A 15,980-nucleotide genomic window follows, 5' to 3' on the forward strand; every position below is an offset into this window, starting at 1 on the left:
CAGGGCCAGGACCCTCAATGCTTTGGTGGAGCCAAATGCAAAAAGGAATGCTGAGAGGCGAGAGTTGGCCGGAATTGACCTCCAGCAGTTAGTTGACGACACGAGTACGATCGACCCAGAATTCAGGAAAAAGTTGCTTTACTCGTGGGAGCGTGGCTTCGTTGAAGATAAACCTACGGCAAACTGCAAAAATCTACCCACAAACCTATTACGCAGAGACGATAATCGCGTATTAACACACACGCAATGCAGCTTTCAAGTCCCCATAATTTAACAAAATTGATTGCAAGTAATATGAATGTTAATTTATGTTTGAAGTCAGGGCATCAATCTCCTCGAGATTGCATCTGAAAAATAGTCTTACAGCACTCACCTCCACCGTGGCTGAGCTGGCGGGTTCCCGTCCCAAAGTGGCCGATATGCCGAGTTTAATATGTTCTCCCCTTGCCCCAGCTGGGGCGGGGGAGGAGGAAGGGAAGGTTCCGCCTATACTGGTTCCACCACTAGTGTTTGTCTCAGCCTGGACTCCACACTGGCTGTGGTCTTCCGTGCCACTTGACATGTGGAAGGAAGTGGAAGTTGTGTCCAGTTGTGCCAGCGGAACCTTCGAATGGATGAGCTTTCATTTTTAGAATTGCGTTCTATTGATTTAACAGAAACGATTAAAAAACAGATGCAATTTAAAATGATGTTTTAATATTAAGTTCGCTGCAGAAACTACACAAAACACATTGTGACAAAGAAAATAGCCGAGCATGAAGTAGATTTGCTATCTATATAACTCTGATTTAGTTACCTCTTTTTTGTTGTGTGGTTCTTGGTTCTTACATCCGGAATAATCGATGTCTGAATCGGCAACAAGACCAAAAGTACGCTTTGAGTTCGGGTGTCCACCTCGAGACTTCGTGAACAGCGGCGAAGGCGTGGGAGGCTGCTGTCGATCTGAATGGGACACTGAACTGCCAACGGATCCCGACGACACCCGAGGCCTCGGTTGAATTTCGTCGTTGTTCGTCGCCACTGTCGACTCGTTGACAGCACCCCTTCGTGCTTTCGGACTTCGAGTAGGAGACGGCGATCGATTCAGCTCTCCTTGTGTTTCTTCTCCCCTCGGAGTATTTCCGAACGCACTCGGAGGTACAGAACGACTCGTGGCCACCACATGGCCTCCGGGAACCGCCGAGTGCTTTACGGGTCCTCGATGCCTCCGCATAGTCGTCGCAGAAGTTTCGTGCTCCTCTCGTTTTAGAATCAAATCCTGTAAAATTATTTAGAAGAAAAAATGAGCTCGTTTTTGAAAAAAAAACAATGCGTTGTGGTGAATAACACTTACTATTTGAGTTCATACAATATTTAATATGGCAAATATCAATATACATCATTTTAAGCAATCGTGATGAAAATTTTTACAATGATTGCCACAAAAGGACATTACGACGAGCAAATTTGCTCTTGATATAATGCCCTATGAGTATTCATAGTAATATAGAAGAAAAAAATTTCGAACATAACGTGCAAGTTTCAGAAGAATAACTTAATTGTTTTTCGTTATCGTTCCAGAAATTCTCTCTTAAGTGTCTTAAGCATGAATGGCATTGAGCAACTTGAATTTTAAACATTTATCAGGTGGCAGCTCATTCATTGCCGCAAAAATTTACGCTTTACTTAACGAAACACGTACAAACTTCTTTCTAATTTCAATGCAAACTGCTAGCAGCTTCAGAAATCGCTGGTCTTTTGATCGAGTTTCTCGCCTTTTTTCATCAGAATCAAAATCAAGATGTTTAAAAATGGATTTTCTAAGATCGTTGAATTTGAAAACAGTATCAATATTGTGTTCCTGAAAATAACGTTTTGTTTCATCAAACTTTTGTTTGAAAAAAACTGTCCGAATTTCATAGTTGATAACTGATTTAGCGTAAACATTCTTGAAATAAATAAGAGATGTTTTTGAAAACAAATTCCTAGCTCGATAGAGTAAACCCCTGAACTTTGCCAATTTTTTGCATACATGATCAATACGATTCGGAAAAATTAGTGTTTATCAATTAAAACTCCAGAATAGTCAAAATAACTTCCCGCCTGAAGTTTGTGAGATGCAATGTTAAACTCTATCGTTGAACCCGATTTTTTAAAACGTATATAGGGGATTTTGGAAGTTTGAATGCATATTTTATTAGCTTTGCACCAGTCACCTGCAAATTTCATATCGAACTCGAAAATTTAACGCCCTGCAACTTGTTTTGTAGTTGCTAGAATCATTTTATTACCAGTAAAAAGAGTAGATTGCGTATAAGTCATTGGATCAGTGAGTTTGTTAATAAAAAAGTTTAAAAAGCGGTGGTCTCACTACTGACCCCTGCGGAACTCAACAGTTGACATTTTTTATAGAAGCTACACGATTATCTGATAAAACATGTAATGTTCTATCTTGTAAATAGAACTTAATTTTAAATTTTTTTGATCACCCATGTCGAAGGCTGTTTTGAAACCCAAAAATTGGGCTAAACTAAAACTTTTTTGTCGATAACTTGACTCTTTAGTCTTTTAGTCAGTTATTATCGAAATTTCATGAGAATCAGAATGTTTTTTTCCGAACCCAATTTTCTGAGTTGACAAATTACTAATTTTTTTAATGAACTTATCTTGATGGCTACAATTTTTACCATTTTACTAATTGTTTCCATTCTGACCAACAAAAATTTTGCGCTTTACTTTTTCATCTACTGGCCATTAACCTTTCAATTGTCAAATGGTGCAAAACTCAAAGAACTTCTCAATGGCAGCAAAATGGCAGCAAAATTAGAGGAACATAGAAGCTCCTAGTTTTTAGTAAAACTAGCAAAGAAGTTTCCAATTTTTCCACAACTAGTTCAATGTTACTTTTTAAAATTATTCCACACAATTCTTTGAAGCACTGAAAATCAATTTGGTGCCTTTTTGGCATTAAAATTTGCCATTGAAAATTTATTCAATCAATTTTCTGATTTCCGATGTCAAAAAGTTAAACTAATTTTGAATTGCCTAAAATTCTTTGTCGCTCGACTTTTTTAAATGCAAAGTAGACCAATCATATTTCAATTTGTTTCGAAAATAATGTTTTTTTTTCTCAGTGCAAAACCGATCAACATAACCTAAAGTAAGTACTGATAATAATTCATTTTGTGTTTCTATCCCGAACCGATCAGTAGTTAATATGCTTTGATAAATAAGAAATAACAAAATCAAAACGTTTTGGAATTTTTTATTAGTGATTTCAGATTTCGTATGATTTTTCAGGTTCTGATTGATTTGGTTGATTCAAAATACACCTCCGCTAATAATGGATCAATATTAAAGCTTTTATTTGGAAACACTTCGACAAAAGTTGCCACAATGACGTGGTCAACGCTTGAAGAAATATACGCCTTTTAGCGAGTAGGCTCTAAAATTATAATGTCAAAGTCAAAGCATTTTTCTACAGTTTGATTTCGCAAGACATGGCTTGGGACCTATTTGATTAAACCATTCTATCAACATTGAAGCCACAAGAAACTATCATTTCATCTATTAAATTTTTCATCTCATGTGTTAAAACTTCAAAAATGCCCACAGGTTCAGAAAAGCCTCTCTTTGGAGAGTTGTTTAAAACGCAAACATAAGAAATCGACTTTCCCTAAACAAAAGTGATGACCATTTTTTCCAAGTTACACTCGCAGACTACCCTCTGTCATGCTTTACATCGAATCCTAAAAAGCAAACTACAGCCTCACCACTCTTGTCTCGGTTTTTAATATGTCAAGTCCCCGAATGCTGAAAAGTCTAATTGGTCATTTTCTCTGAGCCAAGTTTCACAAAGGCAAATTGCTAACGGCAGATCACTAAAAATGTCGACAAACAGCTTAAATTTCCATGATGGCTTCTTAGTCATTGCACATTCAAAAACAATATCCGCTCATTATTCAAAGGTTTTGAGCAATCCCCATCAAAAATTCCCTCTTTTGATAACAAAAAAAAACTTTAAAAACAGGTGTATTTGAAAACAATCAAGCTGAAACAGTAAATTTTTCTCTTTGCAATCACTGCTCTCGTCAATTATGTTGTTTCTTTTCTTATGTGCTGACTTTACTGTTATTAACGTCTTTTTAAGCCCACAAAGTCTATCCAATTTTTAATTGTTTTCAAGCTTTCCGTAATTTGGTTGACCTAGGGCTTCTTCCCGAGTACGTTTTGCATTCGGTCGACTTCAATAGTCCAAGGTGTTGTTTCGATAGAGTATATTAGTGGACCGATCAGCTGGTTATAAACTGTTTCTTTCTTGTAAATCCACATTTCGTGTAAAAATTGACGAGAAATAACAGGCGACCATTTTCTGCCCTCTTTACGTTTCTGAATATGTGAAATATATATTTTTAAATGTCGTCAAAAAACTTTGTTTCTACGGTTATTCAACTGTCATAATCTTGTTCAGCAACTCTCTCATTAAAAAAAAACAAAAGGGCCAGATGTTTTCTTGCAATTTTCTCCTATTTTCCCAAACCGCATTTCTCTGATGATTTAACACAAAATTCGCTATGATGGGCCTAGGTTTACTTGTTTTGCTGGTTAGTAGTGACATGCAGCAAATTCGGATACTTGCATCGGTAAATCTTTAATATCTCTGAGCAGCTCGACAACTCTATGAACCGGATACTCCCACACATTCTGCACCCTGTGAAATCAAGCACATATACGACGAGCATTGCTGAAACTGGAAGCTCTCTTCTTGGAATTGTCATTTTCGTCCAGCAAACGATGTAACTGTATCCTCTTCACAGTGCTTTCATAATTGCTTTGTTGAACTGGAGTCCTCAAACTTGGTTGCTGCTAATGTTATGATACTCTATTTTTGTGCCTCAAAAAATGGATTCTTTAAAACCGTGCAGCTGTTTGAGCAAGAAAGGCGACTTCTCTAACTGTTCATTTGACCTGAAGCTATTTAATAAGTTTATCGCAACAATTAGGCTTTAAAACATGTAGTTGCCTTTTTGACTTTTGTATATAAATAGAAGTTTCACAAATAAAGTTGAGATAGTGAGATGACTGACTGCGATGCAAAATGATGAAATTCCTTTACATGTGTGCAAAACTCAGCTGACATGTTTTATATTTTAAATTTTGAACTCTGACTTCTGAATGGCAAAGGTAATTTTTTCTACCACTTGTTGGGGACGGATTCTCCCAGAAGCCCCACTTACCTGGAATGCCTGGATCCAGCCTAGTCGGATGTTGTCGGTGAGAGCAGCCAGCTGGACGGCCCCTTCGTGAGTGTAAATTCGGAAGCCAGAATTCTTCTCTATCTGGTACTCCTTCACGTTCTTGCATGTCGCCACATTCACCGACCCGTCCATCTTCTCTTCCTGCAAACAAAATGACGCAATTTTGAATGCTTCGGAAAGATCCAGCTTTCTTTCCTGAAACTCATTGTGTAACCAGTCATAAACCTCGAGAGACGATTGAAAAAAGTTTCCGCTGTCAAGAAATATTTGTTTTTGAATTTTTCAATTTTTGCCCTTTTGCATTGCAATTGAATTTGCAAAAATCAACCTTCTAACCATGAATAGGAACTATTGAACGTTGCTTCAGCTGTTTTTGAAACATATTTCAATTTTCCTTCTGAAAAATGGAATTATTCAAAATAATTGAAGAAATTTTGGCGTGGTCAGAGTTTATGCAGCTAGAGCCAAAAAGGAAATATTCTGTGCATTTGTCGCCCTTTGGTGTTTGTTTGTTTAGCGTTATGTTGAAGCATTCACCTCCTCTGCCTCGATGCTGTGGTAGTAGTTGAGATGGAATCCACGCAACACAAACCAGTGTTTAGTCCACTCCTGAAATATTATACAGTAGTCGAGTGGTTAAGCTGCCGCCTCTCTACCCAAAGGACAGGGGTTCAAGTTTTGTTCCAACCACTCTCAAAAAATGGAAAGAGCTATGACAAGGAGGGTCCATTTTTTTTCCGCAAAGAACCAGTTTGTTGCACAAAAACTCGTACAAAAGGAATCTCATCATCCTACTGAAGCCGTCTCAGTCTCAGCTCTGATTAAGATCCCATAAATCAAGTAAACAATTTTTAGTGCCACTTTGGCTTAAATACTTTCGAGTATCAGTTTAGACCCAGCAAGAGAAAGATTCGGAGTTTTGCATATAATTTTGTTTCTTGCTTTATTATGATTGCAAATATTTATTACTAAACAATCATTATACATACAGTGGCGGATTTTGGGGAGGGGGGCGGCGCGGACGCTTTCCTCTCTCAGGGATTCGACCCCCTGCCGACCCAAACCCCCCCTTTGTACTATTTTGAGATATCCATTTTTGGTGCCGGACCCTAAAACTTTTCTAAAGGCACCTTCGGCGCCAATATATAGTAATTTTAAAGGGGAAGCAGGGGCCAAAAAACGCGAGTTTTTGGTCAACCGTTTTCAAAAAGTGCCTAAAATGCCTTTTATGGCCTGTTTTTTCAAAATTATGCCCAAAACAAAGTCTTTGGAGTGCTTGCGGGACTCGGAAAATCAATTTGGTCCGACCTAACAAAAAAGTCGACATAATTTTCGAAAATTTTTCGAAAATCCGCACCTTCCTCGAGAAAATTCTAGATCGTCATTACATAACTAACTTCTGAATTTTTATTGCAAATCTGAGTAGTTTACCACTCCGAACAGCTTAAAATCAAGTAGAAAAAATTTTTATCTCATGTTAATCTCTACAACTAGTATTCCTATAGATCCATTGAGGCCAGAAAACGGGAAAAGGACCAAAATCAGAATTAGACTAAATAATTGCTCGAAACTATCCGGTCAAAAACAGATAGCCAGACAAACAGACGGTTTCCCAATCAGAAAAAAAGTTATTAGATAGACCTTGGACCCAATGCGTCTGTTGCAACCAAAAAGTCCTCAAAAAACCTTAACTGTAAGCTACCTGACAAAAAACTTTCAACTAAAATTTTCATCAATAACAAAGCACAAAAAAAGTACATTTCTGATCATAATGTGAATAAGTTTTTTTTCATGATACAGCTCTCCTCATTACTTTTTAGAAAACAAAAAAATTACTATTGTGGTTTTGAAAATCTCCGACATTCAGTTCGAATTGTTTCTAAATTTGAAAACGTCCTAAACAAGTTCAAAATTATAAAACTTAATTTCTAAACCATCTGACATAAAGGGAACAACTTTTAAAAACTGTTTCTTTCTTCGTTGCCCGGGATGACAAAAATGCCTGTCATACATTTTTCTTTTATGAAAAATGCTTATCTTACAATTTTTATAGATGAAAATTGTTTAATAAAATTTTTTCCATCCACTCCGGGTATGAAGTTATAATCTAAGCATTTAAAAATATCAAAATTCATATCTAACTTCTGAATTTTTAGTATGAACCTGAGTAGTTTATTACTCTAAACAGCCTAAGAACAAGTACAAAATTTGACCTCATGATAACCTCTACAACCAGTATTCTTGTATATCGATTGAGACCAGCAAATGAGAGAAGGACAAAAAATCAGCATTAGACCGAGTAGTTGTTTGAGCCTATCTGATCGAAAACAAATGGCCAGACAAACAGACGGTGTCCTCAATCAGAAATGATTTGCTTGAATAGTCTACAGGCCCAATGCTTCTGTTGCAACCAGCAAGTACCGAAAAAAAACTAACTAAAAATTTTAAAAAATTTGAAAAAAACTAAGCTTGAGCTTCTGCGTCTCAAAATAACTGACAAAAGTTTTTCAGATTAAAAATATTATCAAAAACTAAGCACATAGCACGAATAAGTGATTTCAATACTTATAGCAACAGAGGCGCTTGTTTTTCAAGCTGCAGCTCTCCTCATTAGTTTAAGGAAAGCAAAAAAATTGTTGTTCGTGCTTTTAAAAAAATCTATGACATGCATTTCAAAATAGGTCGTAATTTTGAAAATGCATTGAAAAAAGTCAAAATTTCAGAACGAAATTTTAAAAACGTTTGATATTAAAGCAACAATGTTTACAAGCTCTTCTTTTTTCTTCGTTAGTTGAAGAAGTTTTTACAGAATAAAAAACAGTTCGTTTTTCCTCTTAACATGACAAAACCATTATCAAATCGACTGAACGTCTGAATATCCAAACAAAAAAAAACGGGAGTTGGATGAGCATTACCAAGTCACAAAGCAAAAAAAACTTTGTTTATCTTGATTGATAGTACAAACGTTCGAAACGTGGTTAAACAAACCCTGGTAGTCTCAAAAAATTGAAATCAAAAACTCCATTATTTTGGTATTAGGAAGTTCTAACAAGGTTTGATCGTGCAGTGTATTTTTCTCTTAACATGGCAGAACCGTTATAAAAAATGAAACGAAAAAAGCGAGAGTTGAATGGGCATTATCATGTCAAAAAATAAAGAAAACTCATTTTAACTTCTTCAATACTATTAAAAACTAATCGTACAAAAATAGTACACAAAGAAAAAGATTTAATTAAGATAAACACTTATGTCGGAAACAGACACTATTAATTCCTGTACATATAAACTAGACAACAAAACTATACAAATACTTAATGAAAAATCGTGAGATGTATCGATTCCAAGTGGTTTTTCTTAGAAAAATTTGAATTTAAATAGGCTCCGCTCCGTTAATGACAAACACAATAATGGTAAAACCATAAACATATCAATGAAATCTAAACAACAGTTTTCGCCACAAAGTTTCCAAGCAATAGCGAGAAAGCAACCTGTTGACTGGCAATTGATACCGATTTATTCAAAATGCGACATGAAACATGCACACACAAGAGACGTACGGAAATTGGACCCAAATGGTCATAAACCAATGTCATTTATTGACCAGAGTTTAACAAAAATGTTCCAGAAATAGTTCCAGCAAAAGATTTTTCAGGCTTTCGCAATCTCTAAAAATTATAGCGGCTATTATGAAGACTTGTAAGGTTTTATTCAAGAAAGCGGACAAAAATACTAGTCACAAGACACAATATCTGTAAATATTAGATGAAAATAACTCGTATAAAAGATCGAAATAATGACTTGTTTGAGTGACCCTGCTATGAATGATTGAATTGCACTAAGTTATACGCAGGGCTTGAATTTTTGGAAACAGAATTGTCATCAAACAGAATTGTTCCTCAAAAAATCATGAACCGCTTTTTAATTGGCCAAAGTCTTCGCGAGAATGATCAACTTTTTTCATCAACTGATGATCAACTGATAATTCTTCTAAAAAACAACATCATGAAAAAAAAATACGAAACACCAAAAAAAGAAATCAGAAAACTTTCTTTTCATAATATATATAGAGAAAGGTGATTTCTCTTTGGTTTCTTGACGTGGATAATGTCCACTTGTATCTCGAATGTTTCGTTTCAAAAACCATAATCACATTTGACGAAAATTTTCTCAAGATGTGTTTTCTAGAGTGGTGTCAAATACTTGCACTTATATATAAATTCTGGGTAAAATTCAGAATGTCTGAGTTTTCAGTCATTTTTTCCCCATGTTTTCAAGTTTACCCAGATTTTGATTATGTGAGCAAGTGCAAGGTACCACCCCAGAAAGCACATGGAGAAATCTGATTCGATTATCATAAAGGTTTTTACATGACAGCAGGATGAATTTGAAATACTATTCTCTAACTAAGTATACAAGTGTATTATGTTGCAACTAGTCTAAAGCACAAAATGGATGAGAACAGTGAACCAAAATGCTGGTTCTAAAACTAACACGAACAGCGAATGATCGAGAGTTGGTCGATTCAGGCCAGTGATTGACAGGTATCTAATCAATACCGAAGGTCAAAAAGAGAAACTAACATAATAAATCACAACCCACCTGCTGATCCTCATCATCAGCAGACATCTTTGACTCAAATTCGCCCACTACGACAACTAACTCGCAGAACACGGAAGTGAAAAATGGAAATGATTTCAAGTATTTGTTGAGCGCTTTAATCTGGTCGTGTTTCTTACTTAGATAATTAATCAGTATGTAGTTGTTTTAACTATAGTTTAATCAGGATCTAGTTGAGTAAATAACTAGAGGTTAGAACTGACTTTGGACCCGGCGTGCCAGAGGAGGAGCCAGCCTTTCTTCGTGTAGTCACTCTGAGACCCACTCCCTGTCCTCTTGATCGAATTGGGGGACAGCCGATTGGGAGACTGCCCACCCCTCCTCGCCCCCCTGGATGACCCTCCCACTTCCTGCTGAGAGAGGTGGGCAACAACTCCTCCATCTGCGTCACCTCTCCTCCCCCCTCTACCCAATGAGCCCGGGGAGGGTGATCTGGGCAAGAGAGGTGGGGGTGTTGGATCAGGATTAGACTTTTTCCTGTGTTAAAAAGAACAATCAAAGCTCAGAATATCTTAAATCTAAACAAAAATAAAACTTCCGGTTGCTGTGCAAAAATAGGAGAAAAAAAATTTTGAATTGTATTTGAGTTTTTTTCTGTGGATTTAATTTAAAAGCAAAAAATGGACAATTGAGATAAGTAAAAAGAGCAAGAAAAAGGTTAAGAATGAGAAATAGATTCTCTGGAGAAATCAAGTGGACCGGAAAAGCCCACCCAAACCATAGTTCCTTTTAAGTAATTTCCAAACAAAACTAGCAAACAGTCATTCTAAATGCATTTTATTTAATGTTCATTCTTTTGCAATCTACTACCAACAATATACAGCACTCCCTTTTTGCTGTGAAGAAGCATCTAAAGAATACTTCATGGAGTATGATTGCACAGAGTATTGCGATCGAAGCAAAACGAAGTAAAACGAAGCTGCTGCGCCTCAAAAGGGCAAAAATAATTCAGACAGGCTAAAAATCTCGGCGCCAATACAAATGATTATGAAATTCATCGCGATTTTAACTTTGATTGAAGTTATTAGAAAATATGCAAAATGCAGTCATTGAGTTAGAACAAAAAATGGCGTGAAATGCTTGATCGGTCGATGAACAGGTTTTCAATGAAAATACAGATGCTGCACTTGAAATTTGATGGACAATTATCATCATCAGTGATTATACGAAATATATTATGAGCGGATGATGCAATGAAACAAAGAGTTGAAAACAGGAAAAAGGGCCACTCAATGAAAAGGTACAATCGTCTTGTAATCAAGAGACAAATAGCAATAAGCTATTTTATAAATCAGCAAATAATTGAGTGCAATGTGTACCTGACAGGATTTTCAGCTGGGCTGTTGTTGGCCATGTGGTATTGCTGGTAAGATCTGTTCGCCATTTCTCTCTCGGGCGAAACTGCTCCTGCTTTTGGGTTTTGGTTGTTCATGTTTGAACTTGTGGGTCTCAAACGGCTTTTGGTTTGTTGATCAACCGGTTTCTTCGTCTCGCTTTGCTTTTGTTTTTTGACCTCGGGCTGCTTCTCAGAAATTAGTCCAAAATTGTTCCAGTCAATATCTTCATTTTTCACAGCCTGCTGTTAAATAAAAACTGTTATATTGAATGTACGCTTAACAGAAGTTTGTGCCACTTTACAATTTGAGAAAAGCTTCAACCGATATTTGTGTAGGAGACCGAAAAAGAGCCTCAAGGAGTTTCAAGCGTCTCTTAAAAGTTCCCCAAACTTTTCGCTTCAGTTCAAAATGATACAGCATGAAATAATTTGTCGGTTCTTCTACTAAACATGTTAAAATGTCTCACCTTTTGGCGCAGCAGGGCAAACGCTACTATAAAAAAGAGCTGGGCTGCGGTGTGACGCAGAAATAGTGTTTTTTAAACCAAAACGACGTTTTTGTCGATCTTAACCAAAAAAAAAATCCATTCTTTTTCAAAATATGTTTTTTTTCATTTAAGGCGCCAACAAATTGCTCGATCAATTATTGTTAATCTTGATTTGATTAGGTCTGGTTGTGACTCCTGTCAATTTTCTAGAAACTGTCTACGGTTTCGAAGATATAAATATATAAATTTTCATAGCTGATTTTTCATCATCTGCTTTTTCACTAAACTGTTGCTTGAAAATAACAAATTTCTTAGCAATTGCTTACAAATAGAATATTGAAAAAATTGAAAGAGAAAAAATGGAAAAAAAATGAAATCTTTGATACAAAAATTGAATTAAATTCAATCTCTGACATATTATTACGCCTACAACTTGGAATCAATTAAATGCGTTTTTTTTACAACAAAGGCTACCAAAGTTGAGAGAAATAAACAAAATGTCAGTCCTTCTGACAGTGGAAATTGAATTAGTAAAATAATGAGAAAGACACAGTCCTCTGCAATACACGGTGTTACATCCCAATTTGTTTTTTTTTAGGCGTAGTTTGGAAGCGTGAAAAAGAATTGGAGTGAAAGTACTAACCTGGTAACTCATTTGTCTCTTCCACATTATTTGGCAAATAGAATTAATGTTAAGATACTTATTTTCACCTGCAGCGTTTTGTCTTAAGCTTCACCTGAGTGCAATGCAAATCAGTTTCTCATGGCATGTTTCAGCAGAAATGACACGAAGTTTGTTTGATTCAGACAGCCACTAACCTTTAATTGTATTGTCTGCTCCTTCGCATGCAGCAGTTGGGGTGGTACAAAATGACAAAAGATGGCGGAAGCAGAAAAATAGAACTAATGAACAAAATCCCAAGCCAATTACGCTAATGGTTCACAGACGGGGGCTTCCATCAGCATGAGGCCCACATACAGTTTCAAACGTGGGATTTTGTTATAACTACTCGCGGAACCGACTTGAAAAAAGTGCGATGAAGCCAAATAATTTCAAAAATTCGAGCCATATCTAATCTAATTTGAATTACTCCCTTCAAATTTTTATCTGAGGCTGCAGCACTTGAAGTTAATTGAAAAAATGTACTTTTTTGCTAGCTTTGAGTGACAAAATGAAGCGAAAATGAATGGAATAAAAGTTGATAAGGCTAGGGTAAAGATCTCGCTCCAACTGGCTTTTGTAAAGGCAAGGAAACGAAACACTTCCGTTATGTTAGTAAGACTTAAAGTCAATTCGCGGCGGGGAACGGAACTCCAGCTGAGAACAGAGAAAACAAAGTAAGAACAATTATTGTGGGCAGGTAAAACAAGATAAAGCACACAACAGTTTAATGCACAATATGAGATATTAAATAGCGTTTTTCTATTTTAGGGCTCCAAAAACTTTGAATGGCGTCGAGGATTTGATCAAATTATAGTTCAGGTGGGCGGTTCAGTTTTGCACATATTTTCCATTTGTTGTTCTTTTGTTCTTGCAACGCCATTTCATAAAAACCGCAAACAAATTCTTTATTGGATTTTTCCAGGAAAAATGTTTTTGATACAAGAAGCGAAGCTCAGATTTTTTGTTGTATCAGATAGTATGTGTACTCACTTATGTTCAACGAAAACGGTTGAAGTGTAAGTCCTATATTAATTGAATACCATTTTCATAAAATATACCATTTATAAAAAAAGATATGTTGAATGTTCTGCTAAACTGGGACATATGACGGAAATGGTTAAATATCTCAGTCACTAAAATAATAGTTTGCTGTAGCTTTTGCAATAGAAAAAAATATATGCTTTTGACTACCGCGTAACAACATGAATCAAAATAAAAATTTATTATAAGTGGAAAAAACTGACTTGAAGCGCTTTGCTCAGTAAAACGCTTCATCAACCGAAACACAGATCAAGCTCAATAACGGCTTGCAAGCGAGAGTTTTCTTGTCTGGTCAACCAAATGATAAGAAAAAGCGACCGGCTGTTCTGCATTTAGCACAGTTTTTTCCAACCATAAAATGTTTTTTCTTCATTTTTTTTTTATTTATTAAATCTGCCGTTTTGCTAAAAAATGTTGAAAAGTTGAAATTAGGCGTCAAGATTTATCAAGTTCTTAAAACTTAATTGGAACTATTAGAAACTTTCGAAAAATGTAAGACCAGAGATCAAACTGAGCTTTGGAACACTTAAGATAAAATTTCAATGTACTAGCAATAGAATCTGAGACGGAAATATAAGTCGAAACAAATCGTTGAAACAAAACTGACATCTTGTTTTTTCACAACTGAAAAAAATCTACTTCAGCGAAAAGTAGGGAAACAAAATACCAGTTGTAAACAAAATTTAAGTAATTACCGAGCGGCCGTTAGCCGGTCAAAACATGCATAGAATATTATTGATCTGAAAAAAAAACAATCCATCGGAATTTGCTGTCAATTAACTCAAAACTTAGCTAAACAAGGCAATAAAACATTAATCGAAACCAAAAAGGTCGATTTGAAAGCATTAACAAAAAGAAAATTTAGATAGTGAGGGTTCGATAAAATAGAAAAAGAGCAGTAAGTGTTCAAAAGATGCAACAAAAATGAATAATTTTGACTGCACAAAAAAACTTCAAGATCTGACAACTAGGCCGTAAAAAAACATAACCCGGGAAAAAATAGGCCGGCAGTGCAATTTCTTACTGCAAAAAGAAAGAATTCAACCTCTTATATACCGAAAAACACTGAGTCTGCCCGAAACCCGAGCCGCAAGCAAAAGGGTGCAAAGGCCACCGTGTTATCTCTGCCGAGACCAAGTGGGAATGAAACTGGAAGTTGCAAAGGTTTAATGATCAAGTGCGTACAGTTTCTTAGAGATTTGGCGGAAAACTTGTTCATAAGAAAAAATCACCGATTACAAGAAACTTGCTCTTTCGAGTGTTATAATTTGGTACAAGGTTAAGGAGCACAGATAAGTCAGTTTGCAAACAGTTTTGATGAAACTAGAGATTGTTTAACTTTTTTGCAATGTTGCACTTTTTTTTGTAATCAGAAACACATCTGAAAAGGCTTTTAATGGATATTAAACTCAAAGCGCACGCATAAAATTTCAGTAACAAATTTACAGATCATATTAAACAAATATCGTGTCCTGTACAATATCCTCCGAAATCAACTATCAATCAACTAGCTTTTGAAAATTACAAAAACTCAAAAAGTTAACCATTTAACGGTTAAAAAATAGTTCGTATCATGATCCCAAAAACAGTCAATGTGGTTCTTTCATATCGCAGAGGTGTTATCAGTTTCGTCTTGTTTTATTATGAGTAACGGTTTGAATATATTTCATCAAACATATTTCATCAAATGTATTCTGCTGTTAAATGAAAACTGTTATATTGAATGTACGCTTAACAGAATTTTGTGAAATTTTTCAATATGAGAAAAGCTTCAACCGATATTTGTGTAGGAGACCAAAAAAGAGCCTCAAGGAGTTTCAAGCGTCTCTTAAATGTTCCCCAAACTTTTCACTTGAGTTCAAAATGAAAACAGCGTGAGTTAATTTGTCGGTCCCTTCCGCTGAGCTGCGGTGTGACGCAGAAATAGTGTTTTTTGAATAAAAATGACATTTTTGTCGAACTTAACCAAAACGAAATTTCCATTCTTTTTGATTATATGTTTTTTTCATTTAAAGAGCCAATAAATTGCTCGATCAGTTATTGTTAATCTTGATTAGGTCTGGTTGTGACTCTTGTCAATTTTCTAGAAATGTAACATTCGCCCGGAAGATACATATCGACGGATAACAAAACTAAGTCTTAAGACGACTGGCTAGCGTCTAAACAGAGCTTTGCATGTTTTTCACCGTCTCTACCAAGCCAGTACTTTTCGGTGGCCTTTTCTAACATCGGGTCGACAAAAACGTTACTGTTCTCCGGCTTCGACCAGAACGCTCAAATTAACTGAATTACATGCAAAAATAGTGAGCTCATGGATGGGTCTCAGTATCCCCAGACCACGAGGTCACTCCTAAAAACAGGGCTACTACTTATTATATTACTTTTGTTTTTGTTCAGTAGATAAAAATCATAATCTCCATCGCAGATGGATCAACCCTTCCCCCCCCCCAACGCTTAGCACCTCATCCTTGTCAAAACTAATCCAAATATCAATTAAATTCAAGTCAGGACATGACAGGATGCTAAAAGTTCATATGAGTCAATAAAAGTTTTCCGTCCCGAGACCCTTCCGGATTCTTGAATCCGGTGAATCAAGC

General features: G+C 36.0%; 1 protein-coding gene across 2 annotated transcripts in view; it reads right to left on the reverse strand.

Moving 5' to 3' along the window:
* LOC134846189 (uncharacterized) overlaps window positions 1-13,438 on the reverse strand; it is a gene marked incomplete at its 3' end in the record, with an annotated part of 116,090 nt that extends 102,652 nt beyond the window's left edge. The window contains 7 exon segments of one of the 2 annotated variants that reach the window (XM_063863440.1): window positions 374-604; window positions 797-1,258; window positions 5,217-5,378; window positions 5,775-5,846; window positions 10,058-10,331; window positions 11,174-11,433; window positions 12,498-13,438. In XM_063863440.1, coding sequence (XP_063719510.1) covers window positions 374-604; window positions 797-1,258; window positions 5,217-5,378; window positions 5,775-5,846; window positions 10,058-10,331; window positions 11,174-11,286 — 1,314 coding nt within the window. 2 annotated transcript variants of the gene reach the window in all.
* Window positions 13,439-15,980: the final 2,542 nt, after the last annotated feature.

The sequence above is a fragment of the Symsagittifera roscoffensis genome, chromosome 5 (genome assembly GCF_963678635.1).
Source record: "Symsagittifera roscoffensis chromosome 5, txSymRosc1.1, whole genome shotgun sequence".
Taxonomy (NCBI): Eukaryota; Metazoa; Xenacoelomorpha; order Acoela; family Convolutidae; genus Symsagittifera; species Symsagittifera roscoffensis.